Raw genomic sequence first — 24,920 nt, 5'->3', positions numbered from 1 at the left:
AACAATCTTAATTTGGTGAGATCGATGGATCAAGTCTTTCCTTTTGTGAATGGTACTTTTGGTTTCAGGTCTAAGAACTGCTCTTAGCCCTAAGTCCTGAATATTTTTCTATTTTTTCCTAGAAGTTTTATAGCTGTACATTTTACATTTAAGGCCATGATCCATTCTGAGTTAACTTTTGTATAAGATGCAAAGTTTTAGGTCCAGTTTCATGTTTTTGCCTGCGGCTCCAGTGGTGCCAGCACCATTTATTGAAAAGGCTATCCTTCCCCCATTGACTGACTTTTGCAAAATCAGTTGGGCATATTTGTGTGAATATACTTCTGGATTCTCTGTTCTGTCCCACTGCTCTATGTGTCTGTCCTTCCACCAATACCACACTCTCTTGATGACTATAACTATGTAGTAAGTCTTAAGATTGGGGCGAGTGATTCCTCTCACTTTACTCTTCTTGTGAAAAATTGTTTTTGCTCTTCTAGGTCCTGTGTATTTCCATATAAAATTTGAAATAAGCTTGTTTCTACAGAAGTCTTGCTGGTATTTTGACAAGAATTACATTAAATTTATAGATTGTTTTGGAGAGAATTGATATATTTATCATGTTGAGTCTTCCAATCTATGAACACAATATGTCTCTCCATTTATTTAGATCTTCTTTGCTTTTTTCTTTTTCCCAACATATTTAGGTCTTCTTTGATTACATTTACCAGCATTTTGCAATTTCAGGGCAAATTCAGTACATGTTTTGTTAGATGATTTATATGTAAGTATTTCATATTTTTTGAAGCCATTGTAATGGGTCTGGTGTTAATTTCAGTTTCTACATGCATCTTATTTGTGTATAAAAATGTGATTGGTTTTTTTATGTTGATCAACCTTGCTGAACTCCATGAATTTTTACAAAGTAAATACTCTCATGCAATCACTACTTAGATCAATATAAAGAAAATCACTAGACCCCAAAAACTCTTCTTCAGCATTTTCCTCATCATTAGATCACTCACCCCACACTCCTAGATAACCACTATTTTGACTTCTACCACCATTAATTAGTTTTGCTTGTTTTTAATCGTTCATACCAGTGAATAATACGGTATGTATTCTTTTGCATCTAGCCTCTTTCATTCGATATTGTGAGATTCGTGTTGTTGCATATAGCTTTAGTTTGTTCTTTTTTATTGATGTATGGTATTCTGTGGTATTAATACACAACAATTTATCCATCCTATTGATGGGCTTTTGCACTATTTCCAGTTTGGGGTTGTTATAAATAAAGCTCCACTGAACATTCTTGCATATGCCTCTCGGCACTTAGACTTACTCATTTAAGTGGGAGATAGGGTTTATGATCTTAAATTCCACAAGATTAACAGGGGTCAGAAGCAGGAGAATATCACTGACCCTATTCGAGTTGCAATCCATGGATTTTTAGTGCACGTGTTGCTTCTGTCTCTTGATTGGCACTCGACGTTAGGCAGGGATTTCCTGAGTCTGGATCAGTCCCTGCATTGATCGTATACTTCCTTATACTGTTAGTTAAGTTTTCAAGCCTCCATATGTTACTTCTCCAAGAAGGTTTTTCATTTTTTGATAGGCAAGACCACGTCTCAGGTTTCTTTGCCTCCCCGCTGTGATTAGCACTGTGCCTTGAATAAAATGGCTGCTCAATAAATATTTGTTCCTTGGGTGATGGTAATGGAGGACACACTCTGAATTAATGAGGTATTACTGTGGTTCCAGCTGATGGCTGCGCAGATGACTGAGTTGACTTGGGCTCATTATCGCAGCTGTATGGGTATGGACTGTGTTGATTTATGTGACTCTCCTTGATGTTCTGCGGAGTCCTGAATACCTGAGGCTCATTTATGTCATGTCACAGGATTGTACCCTGGTGAAATAGAAATCATGTTAGCCATTGTTATGTTTATTCATTTTATCAATATTTACTTTGGAAACTAGATAATCACAAATGAGACAGAGAATGAGTCTGTTTACAGAGGAAATAATTGGCCGGGGGAATCAAAGATTCGTATTCAAAGAATTCAAGCAGCATCTCCGCCTCTCAGTGGCAGCTTTGACATCCAAGCTTACGGACATATTCTCAAAGGTAGATGAACAAAGTCCATAACTTTGGTATATGTTTAGTTGGACTGTATTGATCTAGACTACTGTAATAAACATTCTGGTATATTTCTTTTCAGTATTATTTCCCTACGTAATTTATAGAGTTGAGGTTATGTCAGTAATGTAAAGCTAAATGATTTAGAACAAACGACATTTTCATGTTTTCTTCACCACCTCACCAGATATACCAGACCCCAAACGTTTGCTTTCTTTTACATCCATGGCTTATGGATTATCTGTAAAGTTAATTGATACTGTAAAAAAAAAGAGAGTATTTGAGCCACGGCTCAATGTCTGAGGTACATTACTCATGTAATTTTTGGTTTCTAAGAAATATATAAACTTTTTGCATAAGTGGAGGAGGACAGCTGGTTTACAGGTGGTAAAAGACATTTCGTGTACTTTAAGTTTTGACTCCTGCTCTTTGCCGTCCCTGTGTGAGTGCAGGTCTCCCGGCTGCTGTGTCAGCTGCAGATTTGCAGTTTGCTCTCCAGAGTCTGGAAGAAGTGGGACAAGTCTCAGTTACACGAGAAGGAACTTGTGCTGGATACTCATGGACCGTCGAGTGGAGAAGCGTGTGTGGGAAGCAGAATCTCTTGCAGGTTCCCTCGTTTCACCTGGTTTCTGTGTTTTGCTGTGTGTTCCTTGCTTATTTGCACCCTGCCTCATTCCAAAAATAACTGGAGGCTGTGTGCATTTACAAAATGCAGACTATTGACTAAACAGTAATAAAAGGGAATTGAGGAGGAGAAGATTGTTCTAAATGAAGTTGACCAGGCATTTGCTTCCATGGAGAATTGCTGTTGGTGCTTTATTCCTGATTTCCTGTGGACAAAGTCGAGGAATACGTGGGTTAGAAGACCCTTGAAAGGGACAGTCTCAGAACTAAGTCTGGGTATTCCTTAAGAGGTGGGAGGGGGCAGGCATAATCAGCCTCACTGTCTGCAATTCTGCCACCATATGCTAGAGCTGTATTCTGGGGCCTTGGAGACCTTGAGCTCTCATCTAATTGCTTTTGCTTAGCCTGTGAACAGGGTCAAGGGAAGGAAATAGGGCTCAGAATATGTGAAGGAGAAGGGTCTGGAAGAGACCAGAGCCTCCGATGTTAAACATCAAAAAAGATGCTTTCTCGTGAGGATGAGGGTGTGAGATGCAATCTCCTCCTCACGCACTGTTGGCGAGAAAGCAAGTTAGGATAATTTAGTCATATCTGAATATGGAAACCTTATGATTCAGCAGCTTCAGCTCTATACCTATGTTCCACTGAAATAATAATACAAAGATGAAATGAGATAGGTGCAGAGTTAGTCACTGCAGCATTATTTGTAATAGTAAAAATCCTAGAATCCTAGAAAAACGGTTGTTAAAATGACACAAACTTAGCATGAATACTGTGCAGAACCATATATATTCCTACATATATTCTCCTAGAAAGATGTCCCTGACATAAGGTGGAAAAAAATAACAGAAAATATACATAAAACCATTTATGGGGGTAAAAAAGGCAATGGAGGGAGAGGAGACCCAGAAAAACAATATAAACAGAATATAATGTACCCTACATAGACTGTATGGATGTCGTAAAGATGTGAGAGTTATTTTAAGAAAGCACGTGATTTGATAGTAGAATTAGAAAATTCTGCAACTGTAACCGCTCTGGTGACTGATCTCCTCCTTGGACCTCTGCTGGTGTTGGCCCGCCTGCAGCCTTCGCTCTCTCCTGACCAGGCTCCTCTGCTCCTTCATTGTTTCTGCTCCTCTCGCTTTGGCTCCCCCAGCCCCAGCCCTGAGGCTCCTGCCTCTGTGCCACCCACCGTATGTATGTATGCCTCACAGGGCTACCAGATTGGCAGTGTGATTTTGAATATTCAAATTATACACATTGAGCTGATTTGGTTTCATTTTTACCACGGGCAGAAAATAGAATTCCATGAGTGGATTAAAAAGCAAGTCAGAGGCCAAAAATGCTAATGGGGACAAATGGACTCTCAGGTGGAAAGAGGACTACATTTTTCAATTATTTAACAATCATTTATCAAGATGGTTATATTCAGAAAAAGCATAGACTGTTTTGAAAAAATCAAATTAAGTAAATTCATGTTTCTTAGGCATATTTTGTTCTAAATCTTCAAGTTAATTTTAGTCATTTAATTTAAGTTGTAATTAATACAGTAAATGATAATCCAGTGATGTTGTCATGTTTTTCTTGGGTAGGTTATGATCATTTTTGAAGAGGCTTCTTTTTCAAAATGTGACTAAAATAGTTTTGAATTTTTTTTTCATCCTTTGGCTTTTCACTTTTAGCTATGCTTAAATTTAAAAAGAAAAACTAGTGTGGTTATATTTATCATGGCCTTTCTAGTAAAATAATCTTGTCTAAAAATAGATCAATGATTCTAACATTTCTGGAGAGAAGGCTAACATGACAGTTACAAAGATAAAGGAAGGTGGCTTACTCAGACGACACATACTTGGAGACCTACTTCGTACACCCAGCAAACAGCCACAGGTATTTTTGAAACCTTCCTTGTGATGTTTAACGTAATTTTAACTGTATAACTAGCATGTAATATGTTAAAGACCTGCCAAAACAGGAGAGATGAAATCCTTATTATCTTCATGTGACTATTTATGTTAACATATGATTCACTCAATACCATTATTTTATGATTTTTGTGAAAATTATCTTCCTTATGATAAAAGAATGGATTTTTAAGCACTACTGTTACTATTTCAAAATATATTATTTCATTTAATCTTTTTAGTAACTCTGTAAAGTAATTATTAATGTTACCACTTACTGATGAGGAGATTAAAGTGTATGGAGTTTAGGTGACTTTTCCAAAAGCAACTCTATTTTCCTTCATAGCACTAATCACCTCCAGAGCATAATATGCATTTAATTTTTTTTAAGTTTATAGAGATACGTAACTCTCTGTCCTACCTCCACTAGAATATAATTTAAGTTACAGCAGGGAAGTTGTCTGTTTTGTCAAATGTGCTTGATACATTTATAATTGTGCCTAATAGATAATGGACACATTTGCTGAATGAATGAATAAAGTGTCAAAACAGAAAAAGTATGAATGGAATAGGATAATTTTTGAAAACAAAGGAACAAACAAGCAAAATTCCATCACTTGTTCTAAATCCTTTGCATATTCTATTTAACTATGCTACCCCTGTTATCTCTTTGTTGGTTTATTTGAAGGTTGAAGTCTACATCAATGAAATTCCAGCTAAATGTTCAGGTGACTGTGGGTTTACCTGGGATCCCACAACTACACCTCAAGTTTCAGCCATAAGCCCCTCCCAAGGTAATCTCTTGCTTTTTAACTTGGAGTATGGGGTAGAAGACAGTTAGCAAAACGTAAACTCAGATAATGATTTCTTTATATTCTAAGGCATCAACTAAGACAAGCAGACTGTTCTAAGTAGTGAAAAACTCTATCAGATCAGAAAGCTATGGAAAGATCGTTAATTATCTTTGGGGGAAAAAGATCGCTGTTGAGGATGGAGTCACTAGTCCTGCTTCTCTAGTTTCATCAAGTTAGAATCAGTCCCTAAAATTTCTGATACTGAGGCATTTTTGTTAAACTCTACGAACTAGAGTATTAACTGGAATCTTTTATCATATAAGACCACTTCTTCGAGGAGATATAGTACTCAAAGGCTGGTAACAAGACAGCTGCTGTTCAGTAAAAGAAAATAAAGTCCTAGATATGAGCATAAGAGATAGAGAAATTATTGCCAAGAACTCAGTCTAGAGGGACACATCATAAAATATCTTCCTACTATGTGATTGCTTTAAAAAACATGATTACCTTTATGTCTGAACTTAACAAAGATTGAAATAAACAGTATGACTAAGGATTGTTAAGGGGTGGTTTTTTTGCAGTCAAAGAGATAAGCTCAGGTACTATAATCACATATTTAGTCTTGGTGGCTAGGAGGAAAATTCACCTGCTAACTATATATCAGCACAAAAAAAAAAAAAAAAAGAGAGAGAAAGAAAAAAACCCACACACATTGAAGTCTCTAAAATAGCATGTCATTGTGTTGAAATAATATATTCTTCAGACTTTTTTACAGAAATGATACCAATTTGGGGATAACATGAATTATCCCAGAGTTTGTATTGTTATTGTAAAAACTTCAGAACTCTCAAGAATAAGGATTTGATGAACTTTAATTTGGTTTTGGTCCTTTGGTATTCTTATTTTTGAATCCATCCTTGTATTTTGTAATGGATTTCCACTTTTATATGCACTTCCTTAAAAAATATTTCTTACTCAAAATAATTAACAGCCTGAATTGCCTTTTGTCACATTTTGGTAAATGTGAAAATAAGGAAAAAGTAAGTTTAAATAATGCTATAAAAAACACCCATATTCTCCTCACTGAAAATTTAACAGCTGTTAACGCTTTGTCATATTTAATTCAATCATCAATTTCAGAAATAAAATATTATAGGAGCAGCTGTAATTCTCTCTAAGCACCATGCTCAGTGCTAGTCCCCTGCAAACTTCCCCAGAGGCAATCATAATAATTAATTTTGTCTGTTTTCTTCCATGTCATTTTTAATACCTTTTGTATGTAACACACATATGGTAATTTTGCCAGTTTTTAAAAAATTTACAAATGAACCATTGCATTGTAAATATTATTTACAACTTACTTTTGTCATTCAGCATTTGTTTTGAGAAATATTTATACGGTTTTATGCACATCTAATTCATGACTTTAAAATACTTCATGGATATATCAGTTTATTTGTTCCTCTGTTGATGGACATTTAGATTGCTTACACATGACTGTATTCAGCTTTCTTGTACAAATCTCCTATTACATATATCCTAGGGCTTCTTTAGGGTTTATACCCAGGTGTGGAAATGCTGGTTATTAATTGAATTTATGTGTATTCAGTTTATTAGATGACCAAATTGCTTCTCAGAGTGTCTATGCTTCCAGCAGGTATGAGAGCATCATACTCGTTATCTTCACCAGTACTTGATACAGCTTCCTAATTTCGGTCAACTTGATGAGTGAAAAAATTTACCTCATCATTGTTTTAATGCTGTCTATTCCCTGATTTGTAATGCACAGAAACATCTTCTCTTATGTTTTTGGGACATTTAGATTATTTTTTCTTCTGCAAATTGCTTGTCAGCATCCTTTATCCCTTTATCAGATTGTCTTTTTTCTATTGACTTGTACTGTGTGTTTATATTATGCTCGCCAATCCTTTGCACATGTCTTCTCCCAGTGTATCATTATGATTTGCTTTTGTATCTTGTCCATGGAAGCATTTAAATTACTAGTTTATTTTATGTATCTTTTCCTTTATGGTTAACCATGGCTTCTGTATCTTATTTAAGATATCCATCTTTACATTAAAGTTACGAAGATATTTGATTATGTTTCCTTCTAAAAGTTTGAAGTTTTGTTTTTCTTTCTTAGCTACTTAAATTCTTGTGGAATCTATGTTGTGTGTGATGTTACATATGTAGGGTGACCATGTCATTTATTGACCAAATCTGGATACCTTTAAGAATGAATGGAGAACATTAAATATAATATGCTGGGATAGTGGGTGTAAACCTTGACTATCCCAAGCACTTTAGGATGTGTATTACCCTAGATAAAGGAATCTTATTCTGTTTCAAATGGAAAGTGTCCACAACACTAACTGTACAATTTATCCCTTTCTCATGAATTTGTGTTGTCAGCTCTGTCGTAGTCTAAGTTACCACATGGAGGAGATGTCTGTTTAAATTTTTTGTCGTAAGAATAATTTTCCTTGCCTTACATCATTCCATACTTTGAATCAGATCATTCTTTCCACTAATCTCTTTCAACACACAGATTCAAAACATGGAGCAATGCACAGTAATTCAATGGAGAAAAAGTACCATTGCTAAATGTGTCTTTTTCCCCCACTTGCTTATAGGCTTATTGTTTATATCTTAGAAGATAGGCTCATTTTTCTCTGAGAAACATCTATATTTCATAACAACAGATTCTGTGTTCTGTCATTTTAATATTGTTTTTTAAATTTATCATTTGCAGGGTCCTATGAAGAAAGCACAATTCTAACCATATCAGGTTCTGGATTTTCTCCTAGTTCAGCTGTATCAGTCTCAGTTGGGCCAGTAGGTTGCTCTCTTCTTTCTGTAAATGGTAGGTTCTTTTAAAATTATTATTCTTTTAGTCTTATTGTTTTTCTCTAAGAGAAAGTAGAATCAAGGAGCAGTGTTACAATAATGATTATCCTATAGAGTACCTTTGGGGTCATGAAATTGGCAAAATTCTCTGGATAAATACCTTATCTTCCTAATCTTTGGTTATGACCACAGGCTAATTCTTTCACTGTTGTACAGTGTCTTTATCCTATAAGAGCTGATTTTTGTTCTTCATTTTCTCTTCATAAACTGATTACATGAAATCTTTCCTTTGGTGTGTTTCTGGGACACAAAAATACATGAATTGCTGCTCTGGTATTCCATGGTCCCCTCTGCCCATGCTTTGAAAATGTCACATTAGTCATAGCAAGAGGACATAGCCTTATTCCCAGACTTGTCCAACAGAACCTCTCTCCATTAACATAGAATTTAAAGATCATTAATATTTTCTACTCATGAAAATGTGAGGACCATAATTATTTATTTCTATAAAAATTCTCTTTCATAATCCCAGGGAGTTTCCTTAATTTGAATCAGTTGAAATTACAGAAGCAAATTCATCTTCCATATAATTTAAGTTGTTTTTAATTTAGATCTTCTATGCATTCTTGAGATCTAACAGTCAATATTGCACCTTTTTCATAAGTGCACGTAAATGAAGTGCACTTCATTTGGTTTTTGATCACCTTTCTTGATAAAACCTACTATTTTATTCAGTTTGGGACAAACAATATATTGGACCAAAATTTTTAGAATGATTGATACAAATGGTCTTATAGATTAGGATTTTACAATTATTATCATAGTAACTTTATTTTGCGACATTAGCAATCAGGAGTACATTGTTTACTCTGCTTTCATTATTATTTTACCTTCCTCTTTTCTACAGATTTCTGATTCACAACATCAGGTAGTTTGTAAAGATGTTCCTCCCATTAATATCTCAGCAGGTTTCCTTAGATATGTTTCTTGGAGTATAAAAATGGAGTCAACTCTTTATATTTGCAAATACAAAACTTCAGTAATTTTATCTCACAGAAACACTCCCTGACCATTTTCTTCTTGTTTTATCACAAGACAATGAGATCAAGTGCCAGGTTCTGAATGGAAGTGCTGGGCATTTCCCGGTTGCTGTGTCTGTAGCTGATGTTGGACTAGCACGAAGTGTAGAGGAGGAGGAGGAATTCCGCTTCATTTATCACAGTCAGATCTCACACATCTTGCCTGCTTCTGGAAGCCTAGCAGGTAATAGTTAATTGCTCTAAACAAAGAAAATTGCATACATTACCATCATTTTATTGGACTGTTTCTAGAAAGGGGAAGGGAGGGGACCCCAAAGCTTCCTCATATAGAACAAAGGAGACTCCCCTTTTGGAAGGCATGGTGATTCAATGGATGACTAATTCTTTTGTTTCTTATGAAGCACAAGTCAGGGTGACTGCTTATACTTACGTCTTAGGTTATTGAATTAGTATCATCAATTATTACATGTTTCTATAATAAGCTCATCAATTATGTCAAAATAAGATTTATTAGTTATTATTCTGCTTACCAGCTGCTCCATTTGTAACCACAGTCTCAGTGGAGCTACTTGACCCAGAAAAAGTTCCGGGAACAAATCGGAGAAAGGGAGGCTGACTCAGAAAATGGAAAGAAAACAACATGTTTTTCCTGTCCCACTTCGTTTCCTTTGTGGTTTTGTTTGTTTGTTTGACTATACTTAATTTTGAATTTTATGCTTTGGCTTTGATCTTTTGGGTGTGTTTTGTGTTTTTATTTTATATTATTTTTATTTTGTGGAATTTTGTCTTAATTTTCTTTTTACTTCAAGGTATTAAAGTTTGGGATTTGGTAAGAGTCTTAATTCACTATCATTTCCCACTGGTTAAGTAAATAGAAATGGTGTAATTTCTCTTTAGGATGAAGAAGACACTATAGAAAATAGCAGTTGCAAATGTTAATTGCAAATTTATGTTATTTCATTAAATCAACTTAGCCCGGCCCCTCTACAATTCCAGACTCTAGAGCTCAGGCTGGGGTGTGTGGTGGTGATTGTATACATCTCAAGTCTCATGCTTGATCTATTTGCATCTATTAGATGTGCTGATCTAATCACATCTCGATTGATTAGACAATTCTTGAATGATGAGATACATTATTGCCAAAGAGCCTTCTTGATATAGTTAATCTGTTCTTGTGGTGTTGTTTTTGTTTTTTTACATATGAAGGTGGTACTCTCCTGACTCTATCTGGATTTGGTTTTAATGAAAATTCAGAGGTATTAGTTGGAAATGAAACATGCAATATAATTGAAGGAGATTTGAATAAGATAACCTGCAGAACACCAAAAGTAAGGCATCTTATACAGTCATTTTTTTTTCTAAGTCTGAAATCTTATTAATTAAGGCACATCTCAGTAAGAGTTAAACAAATGCCATATTTACTGAGCAAATACAGAATTTCAGTTATGCTTTTCAACAATTATTTCTTCAAATCTTTCTGTGAAGATCTGAATACAAAATGTCATCTCCACAATCTAGATACATAACATCATTAAGGAGGGCAGAGATATAAACCAATGTTACACAGTGTGTTCCATTTGGAATAATAGAAGTAGATACAAAGTGAAGATAAAATACAGTGGGGAGAGGGTGTCAGAAAGTTTTATGGAAAACTTGATGTTCTATCAGAGCCTGAATGATGATGAATAGGAGTTGACCAAAAAGTCAAAGGATGAAAAAAATATGATAGTAATGAATAGTCTAAAAAACTCAGGGAAGCAAATCTCGACATTTTGGATTTTTTAATAGGAATATATATTTTAAGTATGCTAAAGTTGCTGTATGTTAACAAATCACACACACAATGTGAAGTTTCCCATAGAATATTACATTTTAGGACTGATCATTGTTCTTTATTTTTAAAAATTGTCTTTAAACTAAGACTCTGTTTTATTTACTATGTGCAAAAGGATGATGAATTCAGTCACTAATGTTAAAAAATGTAGCAGATTAAGTGTCAATATTATGTATTGTAGGAAAAGTGAATTTGAACATGTGTTGGACTGAATGTTGGAGATGAGACTCTAGGGGGTACAGTAAGTTAAAACTTGTTGAATTGTGTCATTCACTTAAACAGTGAGTGTGCATTAAGTAAATACTAGAGGCTGGGGAAAACTATTTTCCTAATTGGGAATGGTATAGGTTACATTTCAGTGTTTATCAGTGAAAACACCAAATATTTTTCTTAGGGGTCCAAGTGTTAGTCTTGGATTCTGGAACTCTGTTAGCGAAAGATATAATAATGTCCTTTTTCCATAAATAGGAATAAAAATTGCACTTGAGCCTATTTTAAGAGCAAAAAAACCAAAATTTTCAGTATTGTAGGCTTTATTAACTAGAGAATCACTTGTCCAGAACATCTGAACTATTTTGCAGAGCCCTCGGGAATCCAGTAATATAGATGCATTTAAGTTGATTATATGCACCTACAAAACCGATACATCATAGACCTTTGTCTGAAGAATTCAATCATGTAACCTCCATTTGACACCACAACTTTCTAAATATTTGATAATTGATTCTGATTCATGACTTTGAAACAAAAATCTTTGGAAATTTATTTTGAATAATTTGATTTGTTTTTATTGGATTTCTATATCACAACATTTAATTTTTAATTGTTTTATTTTTCTCTTGTTTCAGAGAACTGAGGGTGCAGTTGATATTTCAGTTATTACCAGTGGATTTGAAGCCACGGCAAAGAATGCTTATAGTTATAATTGTTTACAGACTCCAGTTATAATTGATTTTAGTCCAAAAGTACGGACAACACTGGGTAAGAAATTCTTCAATAAGATTAGGATTTGAGATGTATATATCTATTTACCATTTCTAGAAAGTCTTATGAAGCATTTTCTCCTGCAGTTACGTTTCTTAAAGCAAAATCTGTCACAAATTTTCTTTTTTTAACCATAAATTGGTCCATTTATTATACCAAGTAAATCAAAGGATGAAAAGTTCTATTTATTTTACCAGGTAAATCAAAGGATTATATCACTTTGAACATGTGCAATAAAAGGAAAAATATTTTTTTAAAAGTTCTTTGTCATCTTTTTTTCTCTGTTAAACAATTAAACATGAATTTTATCTTCATGCGGAAACTATCAATTCTTTCGTTGATTTTCTTTTACCCCTGGAAGTGTTAGGATTTCCTAAATCCAATGAAAGATAGGAGATGAGTTGATTTACTTCATATTCAAATTTCACACTACATAAGAAGTTGACTCTTTTTGTATAACTTTTCTTTTAAAATAATAGGAGAAGTTAATTTAACGATTAAGGGTTATAACTTTGAAAATGAACTCACACAAAACATGGAGGTATACGTTGGAGGAAAAGCCTGCCAGGTCCTTCACTGGAACTTCACAGATGTCAGGTGCCTTTTGCCCAAGTTGTCTCCTGGAAAACATGATATCTATGTAGAAGTCAGAAACTGGGGTTTTGCATCAACAAGGTACGGTAATAACCATAAACTTGATAAAGTCATGGAGAACGTGGTGCCAATGTATGGGTTAGGAAGAGAAATGGTCATTAACCTTATAATATTTCAGTTGCTTTCTTCACCTTTCTACAATTCCTTTTGCAAAAGGTTCTGAAAATAGCTCATAAAATGCATTAGGATGCTTAGGTTTGAGGTCAGTACCATTCAGATTAGATTGCAAGATTCTCTGCGGAACTAGACTTATGCATATGTCACATGATTTTCATTCATTCTGGAAATACGGAGCCAGTGGGGAATAAAAGGGACATGTTCCCCACCTTAATGGTGCCCGCAGTTTTGTTGGGGAGGCAGATTTCAAACAGAAGATTACATCAGTAACTTAATGATAAATGCGGAAAAATCTGTGAACAAGAGGTCCCAGGTGCTGCAAAAGCATATCATAGAGAAAGCTAACTCTTCCTCAGGGACTGAGAAGAGTTCTCTGAAAAGGTGACCCCTAAGCCAAGAAATGAGTAGAGCTGCCAGGTTAAGCAGAGGATGGAGAGAATCCTCCTCTAGCTCTAACTTCCCTTTAGGTAGGCGTTGAGTATTTTCTTCCCTGAAGCTGTTTGTCAACTGGTAAAATTTTAGTGCTGGCAGAAGGAAGTTACTGGTGTAGAATACTTAGAAAAAGAGGAAACTGGAATTGAGGGATTAAAAAAGGCAAGTAAAACTGATGTCAGAGTAGAAGGAGAGATTGTTGCAGGAGAATCTATGGGAGGTGGAGGCAGACGAGCAACAGTAAACACAAACCTCATCCCCTCCTACATTCACAGGGCAGAGCTCACATGGGAACCAGAAGACTGTTGGCTTGTGCTTTGGCTTGATGATTTAACGGGCAGAATTGACAGCATACAAAACTGGGTGTTTGGGTGGTGGTTCAAAAACTACCAATTCAGTTATGACGAGGAAGTTAAATCAGAGTTAACACAAAGACTCGTCTGAGTTATGGTGGGAGCTGAGATGTAGAAACCAAGACTATATGTCAGGGCAGAAAAGCGTTGTCCATTTCAATGGCTTCCTAGCAGACACCCTGTCTGTAACTAAGCAGAATATATTTAAAACCCTCTTGTTGAAATAGTGAGAAGGGGGATCATGACAAGTTTCCAACAAACATAGAAGATAAATCAAATTAATACACAAAACTTTAATTACTTATATTAAATATATGGAATTTCACTACTGTTCTTTTTCATAGATACTGCTGCCTTTTTGTTTTATTCTAATGAATATATAAAATATTTTAAAGGATTTCATCTGTTTCTTGTGACCTCAGTTCCCATAACCATATTTTTCCCATAATATTTTAAGATCTTCCATCTCAAACTCTTCTGCCATGGGATTTTCAGAAATCTAATCTTCATATTTAGGGGAAGAAATGTTATATATGTATACGATCCAACTAAATTTAGGTCATGTTAATTATCATATTCTCTAGTTTGAAATAGTAATGACTAATGAAATATTCGCTTACTACCTCTTAAATAAATCATTTTCTAATGAGTTTAACAGCATGACTCCATGGAAAACTCATTGAAATGACTTAATTTTTCTTTTGCAGAGACAAGTTAAATGCTTCTATACGATATATTTTGGAAGTGACCAACATGTTTCCACAAAAAGGCTCGTTATATGGTGGAACTGAAATCACTATAATGGGTTTGGGCTTCAGCACAATCCCAGCTGAAAACACCGTGCTCTTAGGTACGCGTTTCACCCTCACAGGAAGGCTGTCATCATTCTCATCTTAAAAGATGTGCTATAGGTGCTGACTTATTACAAAAACACTCTCAATCATGGAAGCTTTATCTATTAGCTTATGAAAGGTTAGGTGTATTTGGTTAGGTGGCGAAGAGAAGCTAAATAGCTGCTTTTGGTTTCAGTGAATAATCACTGTATTTAACGCGTATTTTAAGAAGAGGAGGTCTCTGTTCTGGAACTAATCAGTACTCAGACACGATTACTATCAGGAAGACAGTACCAAAGATCCTACCACGTAACGTGGAGCTGTCGGGCCTTGACTGTTGACTCATTATGCTTCATCTCTGTATTTCACAAACTATTTGAGAAAATGAGTTTTTCCCCTGTGTTTATTCTGTTTAGGGTCCTTCCCTTGCAATGTGACATCATCATCAGAAAATGTCATAAAATGTATTCTTCACTCAACAGGGAATGTATTCAGGATTACCAACGATGGGGAAGATTCAGGTATCAGACAGCATTTATACGTTGTAAATAATGGAAGCACATTACTTGGAATTAATTTGATTTTTATTTGTAATACTTCAAAATATTCAGAGAATAAATATGGTTATTTCCTTCTATAATTTGTTAATAATTTGTCTAGAATTTATCCCCTTGACATAGGGGGCCACATGTAGAATGAATCAGTGGTAGACTTGAGACTAAAAGGCAAGGCTTTAAATTTCCAAGTTCATCGGGGGAGGGTATAGCTCAGTGGTAGAATGTGTGCTTAATATGCATGAGGTCCTGGGTTCAATCCTCAGCCATAGAAAGAAAGACAGAAAGAAAGAAAGACAAAGACAGAAAGGAAGGAAGGGAGGGTGGGAGGGAGGAAAACCTAATTACCGCCCCCCTAAAAAATTTTTAAAAATAAAAAACACCAAGTTCAGGAATTGCTACTTGGTTTTACTGCAGTATAGAATCTCCTAATTACTGTAATTTGTTTTCAGTTGTGGGTTTCTAAATAAATATTAAAATTGAAACTATATAGATTTTTGCATGCTTGAAGCCTGAGAACATTTTTGTTTAAAGAATTGATCATAGCTTTTAAAAATATTCCATGTGATATTTCTGAACCACTTGTATATTGGCTCTGATTGTTTTCGAGTTGTCTCTCGGTCATCAGTTTTGGTTTGTGTGGTTTATAGTTTCCTAATTTTCTCTTAATCTCACTTTCCATTATTTCTGTTTATTTTTGTTTTGTGTTTTAATTAGGCACATGAAAGTGTTGCAATGTTAATTAAAAAGTTTTTTCACTAGTGCCTGTATAAAAAAGCAATATTTTCAAAGATAATTATTAAGAATTTTTACTCCTTTTCCTTGTTTTGTTTAAAAATGTGACTCAATTCTTGCTCCCAGTGCATGGATTAGGTTATGCCTGGTCACCATCAGTCTTGAATGTGTCTGTGGGAGACACAGTGACGTGGCATTGGCAAGCACATCCGTATCTTAGGGGAATAGGATATAGAGTTTTCTCTGTCTCCAGTCCTGGAAGTGTAATTTATGATGGCAAAGGATTTACAAATGGAAGAGAAAAATCTGCAACGGGTATGTTTCCACCTTTTCGCTTTTGCATCATGCTTCTTCTTCCTAGATATAATAAAAAGAAATTTTGTTTAGATTTAAAATACTTTTGCATAAATGGTATATACAAAGAAACAAAATGGTTTAGTTGGCATTTATTATAGTAAAAATATTAACATATTTATGCAATATTCTAAATGAATGTCAACAAGGTTTTCTATATATCAGATAAGTTCTGATGTCAGAAATATCTTCATTCATTCTGGGATAATCAACCAATTGAAAAAATATATCAAAACATGTAAAATACAAAGAAAACTGGAATATGTGTTTTAATCATAGCCATATGGTAGCAAGTAGTGAACTTCTGTTGATTGGAATCAGCTTTAAAATCAGTATTTCTCCTAGGACAGTGCCTTTTAGACTGCCTGTTTTGTTCTACACATGTATCTGTATGAACTTTTTACTCATGAACACAAACTAAATATTGCTTATTTTTCATTGTACGCTGAGTTTTTCTTTAAGAGTTGGCAGGTAATGCCAGACTTAACATGGTCTTTCTAGAAAAATCAATGCTGGATATTGTTTTCCTGGAATGTAGTTTCAATATACAAGACAGCTGTTTCATAGCCATTTTTTAGTCATTTCCTTACTACTTCCAGTTGAAATATCACACACGTGAAAAATGAGAAACCTGTCATCTGCATATGTGTTTGATCATTTCAAGTTCCTTTTCAAAGATGCGTTAACTGCTTCTATTTATTATGTGCTGTCTTATTTTATGGCAGGTTCATTTTCTTACCAATTTACTTCACCTGGAATCCATTATTACAGCAGCGGGTATGTTGATGAGGCTCGATCCATTTTTCTCCAAGGAGTCATTAACGTCTTACCAGCTGAAACCAGGCACGTTCCCCTGCACCTGTTTGTGGGTGGCAGTGAAGCCACGTATGCTCCAGGTAAGAAAGTTACATATGGAGTATGTGGTTTTTCTGTAGTAGGAGGCAGATGACTGAGTCTGTCTCTTACTAGCACACAAACTTGAGTAGTTCCAGACTATTGTGAGACTGGAATTTATTCTACAAAATAAGGATCATGTTAATGTTGCCCTGCCAGTCTCCCAGAATCCTTGTGAGCCTCAAATGAGATGTAGCGTGAAAAAGTTCTGATACTCCACATGTGCCAGAAAATGTATTAAAATGTGAGATGATGTTATTGCTTTATTTTCCCCATGGGTTCTGGCCTCAGACAAATTGAAAAATAAATTAATTCTATGTTCCGTCTTTACTGTATCATCTTTGTCCAGGTCTTTCTTTTAACTTTGTTGTGCCTGAGGCTCCTCTTGTCATTTAAAAACAAGGGAGTTTACCAGTACCTAAGCCACTGTCATCAAAATAGAGTAATGCAGTCTGAATACAATTCTTGTTTTAGAAAATAATACATGACTTACAGGCGTTTCTTTTGTCTAAAGGAGGACCCGTGAATTTGCACTTGGGAAGCTCTGTGGCAGGCTGCCTAGCAACAGAACCCCTGTGTGGCCTGAACAATACTGAGGTTAAAAATTCCAATAGATTGCTCTTTGAGCTTTCAAGTTGTTTTTCACCATCTATAAGTAACATTAGTCCATCCACTGGAACAGTAAATGAGTTGATAACAATTACTGGACATGGCTTCAGTAATCTCACATGTGCTAATAAGGTAAGAATATATAAAGATCCTTTTACTTGTATATAGTCAGTGAAAGAGAAGAAAGATGTTTCACTCACAACCTTGTAATTTAATTTACAACAACTTTATTGTGATATGTCACATCCTGTACAATTCACCCATGTAAAGTGCACAATTCAAAAACTTACAGTATAGTCACAGTGTTGTACATCCATCAGCACAATTTTAGAACATTTTCCTTATCCCACAAAGGACTCCACAATCCTTAGACATTACCTCCAACCCCTCCATATCTCCCAGCCCCAGACAAACACTAATCTTTTTGTCTCTGTGTATTTCCTCCTGTGGTTATTCTTATAAATAGAATCATACAATATGTGGTCATTTGTGACCAGCTTTATTCACTAAACATAATGTTTTCAGGGTTCATTCATGATGTACAGTGTATCAGTACTTCAGTTCTTTTTGTGGCTGAATACTGTTCCATTGTATGGTGTATACATTTTATTTATCTATTCATTAATTCATGAACATATGGTTGTTTTCACCTTTTGGGCTATTACGAGTAATGTAGCCATGAACATTCATGTATGATCATAATTTAGTTTTAAGATTAACCCAAGATTTGCCTTAGTCAGCCCCCTAAATTAATTTTATGAATAAAAAGTTTGCACATGATCAATTCCTTAAATTTAGTTGTTGCTAATACAAAATTTAAGTTCATACTAGAGTAACATATTGACTTGTTTTCATATTCATTTTGCTTTCAGGTTACAATTGGTAGCTATCCCTGTGTTGTAGAAGAAAGTAGTAACAATTTCATTGTGTGTCACATTGACTCTCAAAACTCAATGGTTGTTGGCATCAGGGAAATTGTCAGATTAACTGTCTACAACCTGGGCACTGCCATCAACACACTGTCTAATGAATTTGATAGACGGTTTGTACTTTTGCCAAACATCGACATGGTGTTACCAAATGCAGGGTCAACTACAGGAATGACAAAAGTGACCGTAAAAGGCTCTGGATTTGCAGGTCCTTCTGCAGGTGTACGAGTCCTTATGGGTCATTCTCCATGTAGCATTCTGTCGGTGAATTACACAGCCATTGAATGTGAAACATCTCCTGCCCCCCAGCAGCTTGTGAAAGTCAGTCTTCTGATCCACGGAGTGCCTGCCCAGTGCCAGGGGAACTGCAGCTTTTCGTATTTAGAAAGCATCACTCCTTCTATAACAAGAGTCTCCCCATACTCCATCACAGGGTCTGCACAAGTTCTTATTGAAGGAGAAGGTTTTGGTGCTCTCTTGGAGGACATTTCTGTTTTCATTGGAAACCAACAGTTCAGAGCAATCGATGTTAATGAAAACAACATCACTGTCCTTGTGACTCCTCTTCCAGCTGGGCTTTATTCTCTTAGTGTTGTGGTGGGAACGAAGGGCTTGGCTCTGGGAAACCTCACTGTCCACAGCCCCGCAGTAGCATCTGTCACACCAGCTTCTGGAAGCATTGGAGGTGGAACTACTCTGGTGATCACAGGAAACGGCTTCTATCCAGGCAACACCACAGTCACTGTTGGGGATGAACCTTGTCAAATTATTTCTGTCAGTTCCAGTGAAGTCTGCTGCCGCACCCCAGCAGGGACAGCTGGGACGGTCAGTGTGAAGATCTCTGTCAACGCAGTCGCTTACCCACCTCTGTCATTTACGTATGCCTTGGAAGATACTCCACTTCTCAGAGGAATTGTCCCAAGTACAGGTACTCCGATACCTGCCTGCTTGTTGTCTTGATACCATATTATCGGTAATATTTATTAGCACAGAATTGGAATTATGTTTGCGAATCATTATCAGGATGTGATTTTAGACAGTCCCTCTTAACCAATACATGAGATTTAAGTTCTTTGTTGTCTCTGTTTTGCAATTATTTTTCACATTGTTGGGATAAAATTTTTAGTCAAGTTCTCACTTCTATTTTGAAACAAAATCCCCATTAACTTTACCCAGATATCAAAATAAGGAAGAAATAGATGGCTATCTATGGACTAGAGTTGGTTATTAATCTATGACATTAATGTTAATATGGAACAGGAAATACCTGTTAAAATCGACAAGTAGTTGATCTTTCTAATATTGAGAATCTTTTAGAATATCTTGTTTCCATGAAACTACAATTGATTACTAATTTATTAATACAACAGAAGTCTTTTTAAGGGGGAAATTGGCCCATTAAGATGGAAAAAATATTATTATAAAATAGGATTTACTTAATTATTTAGCATGACTTACTTTTCTAAGCTAAGAATAGATTGAAATGTCTTCTTGATTCTTTGTCACTATGCTTTGCTGATCATCTTGAAGCTGCTGGAATGCTTATCATCTATGTAATGAACTCTGGAGAGGCTGCTGCAGTGTTATGGCTGAGAACATTACCTTGACACCTTGAAATTTTCTTTTAGACATCAAATTTTCCCATTTAGAGTTTTTGAAAAGCAAATATTTACCATAGCAATGGCATACTTTCCCCTCATGTATTTGTAATCTTTGCAAATGAAGAACTAGATATGTTCCTTATTTCCAGTGAACTATTTCTGTCTCATCACTCTCTTTGAATGTACCTTTCAAAACAATCTGAAGATAGAAGAGACTTGTAGACAAGTGAGAACTGAGCTGTTTTATTTACTGAACAGATGAGGCTCTCTTACACTTAGAACAACACTTTTCCTATGAAAGGTGAAAATGCCAGACAAGAATAAAAATTTAAGACCCCCAAATATTTTTGTACCTTGTATCTTAAAGCTATTCCTAACATGAAAGATCACATTAATATCTGTGGTCTTTAAAATGACAAGTTATACTTCGGTGATCCTTACTATGGTCAATTATATGGTTATTTTTACTATTACTACTTGAACTAAAAGCAAACTACTGCTTGGTGACTCTGCATTTGTAACAAGTTATGTTGATTAATATCTATTCAATTACTATGTAGGTGTGTATGTATGCATTTGGATGACCATGAAAAATTCCATGTGTGTAATGGCCTCAGTATGTGTTTCTAAAAGAAGGAAGGAAAAGAAGACTGAAATACTTTATTCTGTGTACATCTATTCAAGGCATTACCATTAACATGTCTATAAGTCATTAAATTAATTCCATATTTCTGTATTTTACTATCTTACACCTGATTATTTATATATCATAATTTCTTTATCAAGTCATACACTTTGAAAATATTTGAATTAAGAAGAATAGTCCATTCTTCAGAAAAGTTGCAAATATCAGGAAAGTACCAAAAGTTTCAAAAAGTAAGCTCCATCCCAAAAGGACTCTAACCCACCACCCCTGCTCAGGCATTCACATTCTTCAGCTCTGGATCTTTCTTCTCTCTTTTCCAGTAGCCTGAATTATTAGTAATTTACAACTCAGTAGGATGGAGAGACCTGCTGAAAAATAATGAACATTGAGATAAATATCTTATAGTTATTATATCATAGACTGCAGTGAAATTATAGCCAAAATGTATATGACACAACATGTAATGTTGATATTTATATTAGTTTTAAAGTACTGGATATTACTTTGCTTAGGGAAGTCAATAGGTGTATCTTTAAATGCAAGTGTAAGTCTTGGAATTTAGATATATTTATATTGTCTGCTTTTTTTTTTTTTTTTAAGGTCCACCAGGGACTGAAATTCAGATCACTGGATCTAATTTTGGTACCGATATCTTTGAAATTTCAGTGGCGATAGATAACATCCAGTGTAATGTGACCATGGTCAATGATACTGTGTTGCAGTGCATCACTGGAGATCATGCTGGTGGCACTTTTCCTGTTATGATGCATCATAAGACAAAAGGCTCTGCTGTGTCCACAGTTGTATTTGAGTACCCACTCTCTACTCAGAATATTCATCCAAGCCAAGGTACTCACAAATGTGCCAGAACCTGGAAATATTTTATATTGTTTCAGTAAACACTTACTTAAGGGGAAAAAAAACCATATTCTTCAAACCCTGCTAAAAGTTGTAGCTTCTATAACACATTAAAATGTTTTTGTTTATACATCAAATAAGCAAGCATGTAAGGGTATCAATTAACCATTTCAAAATATTTGTTTAATGCCTGTATTTCTTTTAGTGCTATATAATTTCTTTAAAATTTAATCTTGTTGAAATGTCCAGGTTATATGTGGAAAGCTTTTTAAAAATCATGTTTAGACATCACTGGCCTGTAATTATGTCTACATAAATATTTTTTCCTATTTGAAAATTATTTTATTGGTTAAAAACCTTAAGAAAGTATAACCTATGTACTTTTAATTAAAATAGTAATTATATGTTTATGTTTTGACTCCTCTGAAATTCTTTGTGACATTTCTTTTCAATAAAATTTTAGTTCTTAGAAGTAGTTTAAATAAATGACTGGATGTGACATTTACTCAGTGGAAGATTTAAAAAAACTACAATCAAAAGAGATTCTGTTGCACTAATATAAATAATTTCAGTTGTAAGAATTTTTTCATTTAATGTAATTTACTTCCATTTCAGGTTTTGAAATAAAGTTAAATATGTGTATGAAAGAGGTTTTCTTTTCATTGACTTTGTCCCTTTTGTATGTCTTCACTAGGGAGCTTCGGTGGTGGTCAAACCATGACTGTGACAGGCACTGGGTTTAATCCACAAAATTCAGTTATATTAGTGTGTGGCTCAAAATGTGCTGTTGACAGACTTGCATCTAATTCTACAACATTATTATGTGAAATTCCACCCAATGATGGTAAGTAATCAGGAAAAAAGAATGACAGTCTTTGAGAACCGTTTAATTTTATGGAGATCAGTTTTTCAAGTTTTCGTGTTCTTTGCAACAACTGAACCACCTTTATGGCTTTCCTGATTTTAAGCAACTTCTTCAGAATTTTTGTTTCTAGGTTTGTATGTTTTCCAAGATTCATAACATTTGGGTTAGATGGAATTATTTGGAGTAAATTGCAGCTTTTCAGTTTATCACATAAACTGAGCATGCCACATGGATGACATGTTTTTAGCTCCCATGGGAGGATTAGCTTTTCCTTAAAGATAGGATAGTACAGTGGTTATGAGTGTGGATGCTGGAATGCGTGGCCAAGATTCAACCCCAGGGTGTGTCTTTGGGCAAGTTATTCAACCTCTCTGTGCCTTAGTTTCCTCATCTGTAAAATGAAAATAATCACATTAGCCTACTTTACAGGATTATTGTGAGATTTAATAAGTTAATGTATGTAAAATGGATAGAATGATATCTGAAGCATGCTATGTGAGTTGCTATTATTATCACTCTTATTTATTTTTATTTAGTGGTCAAGAGCCTGGGCCCTGAGGATCCCCTGAATTTGTTTTGCCACTAACTGTCACCTCAGCTAAATAACTTAGTTCCTCTCTGTTTCAGTTTGTCCATTTATCAAATGGAGATAAGAGTAACCCTAATTCAGTGGGTTATTGTGAAATTTAAATATCCGGTACTTCAAGTACCCTACAAATTTTAATTATATAACAAAATTTAAGAAGAACCAAAAAGAATAATATAGATGAATAAAGGACATAGTTTATGAGCAAATATTTTTTAAAACATTAATGAAGTTTGTTGAAGCTTTTCTAAGTGCTTCTTCTGATTTCTTAAATAAAGAATATTGAAGAAAATGTAACATTTCTCTGACTGTGCTATTTACCATTTCAACATCAGAGTTCATATCCTGATTTATTTTTTTAAATGCAGCAGTGCTGTCAAGATTTGTTAAGGTTTTCAGGTCATTTGTCTTAATACTAGTTCTGCTTCTTTTCTCAGCGTTTTTGTATTGAGTTTGCAGTTTTTCTGTCTCTTGCCTTGCTTTCAGCTGTCCCTCTTGGCCGTCATCAGCGTGCCTGCGCTTAGCTCTTCTTCCTTCCTTCCTCTCTAATTTGCAATGTCGACTCCTCTTGGACTGGAAGACCAGATAGACAGGTTTGTAGAATTGTCTGTAGTAAGAGGCTCCGAAGGAGGGTCTAAGGGTCTTTCCCCTGCTGATAATGTGCATGAACTTTGTGATATTTTTGGCTACAACTGGAGATCTTTATTATTTCACGTATAGCCTGTGAAAATGACTTTGGGCAAAGGAAGATGGTATTGAAAATGTTTGGGGGTTTTGGAAATGAGTAAGGGCCTGATGGCAGAACTGGACTCATCTGATCCTTGTATCGTAGGCGGGGGACCTGAGCAGCGCTGTGAAGTGAGTGTGGTCCACGGGAAGAATTTGTCTCGGTCCACAACTCCTTTTACCTACACCATGTCGCTGACTCCACTCATCACCAAAATCGCTCCCCAGAGAGGCAGTACAGCAGGAGGCACCAGACTCACAGTCCTGGGAGCGGGCTTCAGGTCCTGTCCTCACGTGCACATACATCAGTGCCTGTTTCCGGACTCCAGCTGTTGTGCGTGCTCTCCCGTGTGCCAGAACAGTGTCTGAGCGTGGTCGTGGAATGTGTGCCCATCTGCTCAAAAGCCACCTATCTTTACTGACTACACAGTCTGTGTCAGGGACCTTCCTACCTCATAGAAACTTCCTGCCTTACCTTCTTAGATATTTTTCAATCCCATTTTGTGATTAGAAGACTAACATTAGAGAAGCTACATAACTTTCTCCAGATCCCAGGAAGTAGCCTCACAAGCATAAATCACCTTCTGGATATGTTTTGCCCAATGTCACATCTGCAGCCATCAACTGCTTCATTGGGTCAATGAAACACCTCTTCAGGCACCTGGTCCATTTCATTGTAACTTGTTAGATTCCTTTTTCCTAAACATACTCATTATTTTGCACTATAATTATCCTTCAAGTGGATAAGGCTGACTTTAAAACCCCAGATCATCTAAATCATAGCAAGCAGTTTTAATTCCTCAAGTACTTTTAACTACCTTGGATGGCAGTTTTACAAGATTCAGTTTCAAAGTCTGTGAATGTGGTGAAAGTGTCACGTAGACGTAATGAACACTGAGAGTCTCTTACAAAGATGCCTGTTTGGAGTCCAACATAGAATCTCTCAATAATTTGGACACAAGCAGTTTTCCTCCAACACTACGATACTTGCTAGTTTCTACAGTTTTATTTCCTGACCTCTCCATCTT

At 35.4% G+C, this 24,920-nt stretch overlaps 1 protein-coding gene across 1 annotated transcript in view; it reads left to right on the top strand.

Annotated features, from left to right (window-relative positions):
• The window catches only part of PKHD1L1 (PKHD1 like 1), a 134,044-nt gene that overhangs the window by 48,957 nt on the left and 60,167 nt on the right, over positions 1–24,920 (top strand). Inside the window, exons 24-41 of the mRNA XM_010985141.3 lie at positions 1,960–2,107; positions 2,572–2,726; positions 4,511–4,633; positions 5,336–5,441; positions 8,194–8,304; positions 9,384–9,551; positions 10,535–10,656; positions 12,011–12,143; positions 12,626–12,821; positions 14,410–14,552; positions 14,952–15,056; positions 15,951–16,139; positions 16,904–17,074; positions 17,587–17,813; positions 18,554–19,538; positions 21,458–21,706; positions 22,410–22,559; positions 23,999–24,173. Of these exons, the coding sequence (XP_010983443.3) occupies positions 1,960–2,107; positions 2,572–2,726; positions 4,511–4,633; positions 5,336–5,441; positions 8,194–8,304; positions 9,384–9,551; positions 10,535–10,656; positions 12,011–12,143; positions 12,626–12,821; positions 14,410–14,552; positions 14,952–15,056; positions 15,951–16,139; positions 16,904–17,074; positions 17,587–17,813; positions 18,554–19,538; positions 21,458–21,706; positions 22,410–22,559; positions 23,999–24,173 (3,656 nt within the window). The remainder of the gene's footprint in view (positions 1–1,959; positions 2,108–2,571; positions 2,727–4,510; positions 4,634–5,335; positions 5,442–8,193; positions 8,305–9,383; positions 9,552–10,534; positions 10,657–12,010; positions 12,144–12,625; positions 12,822–14,409; positions 14,553–14,951; positions 15,057–15,950; positions 16,140–16,903; positions 17,075–17,586; positions 17,814–18,553; positions 19,539–21,457; positions 21,707–22,409; positions 22,560–23,998; positions 24,174–24,920) is intronic.

Source organism: Camelus dromedarius, chromosome 20, assembly GCF_036321535.1.
Source record: "Camelus dromedarius isolate mCamDro1 chromosome 20, mCamDro1.pat, whole genome shotgun sequence".
In the NCBI taxonomy this organism is placed as follows: domain Eukaryota; kingdom Metazoa; phylum Chordata; class Mammalia; order Artiodactyla; family Camelidae; genus Camelus; species Camelus dromedarius.
This window is presented reverse-complemented; position numbering and strand designations above follow the sequence as displayed.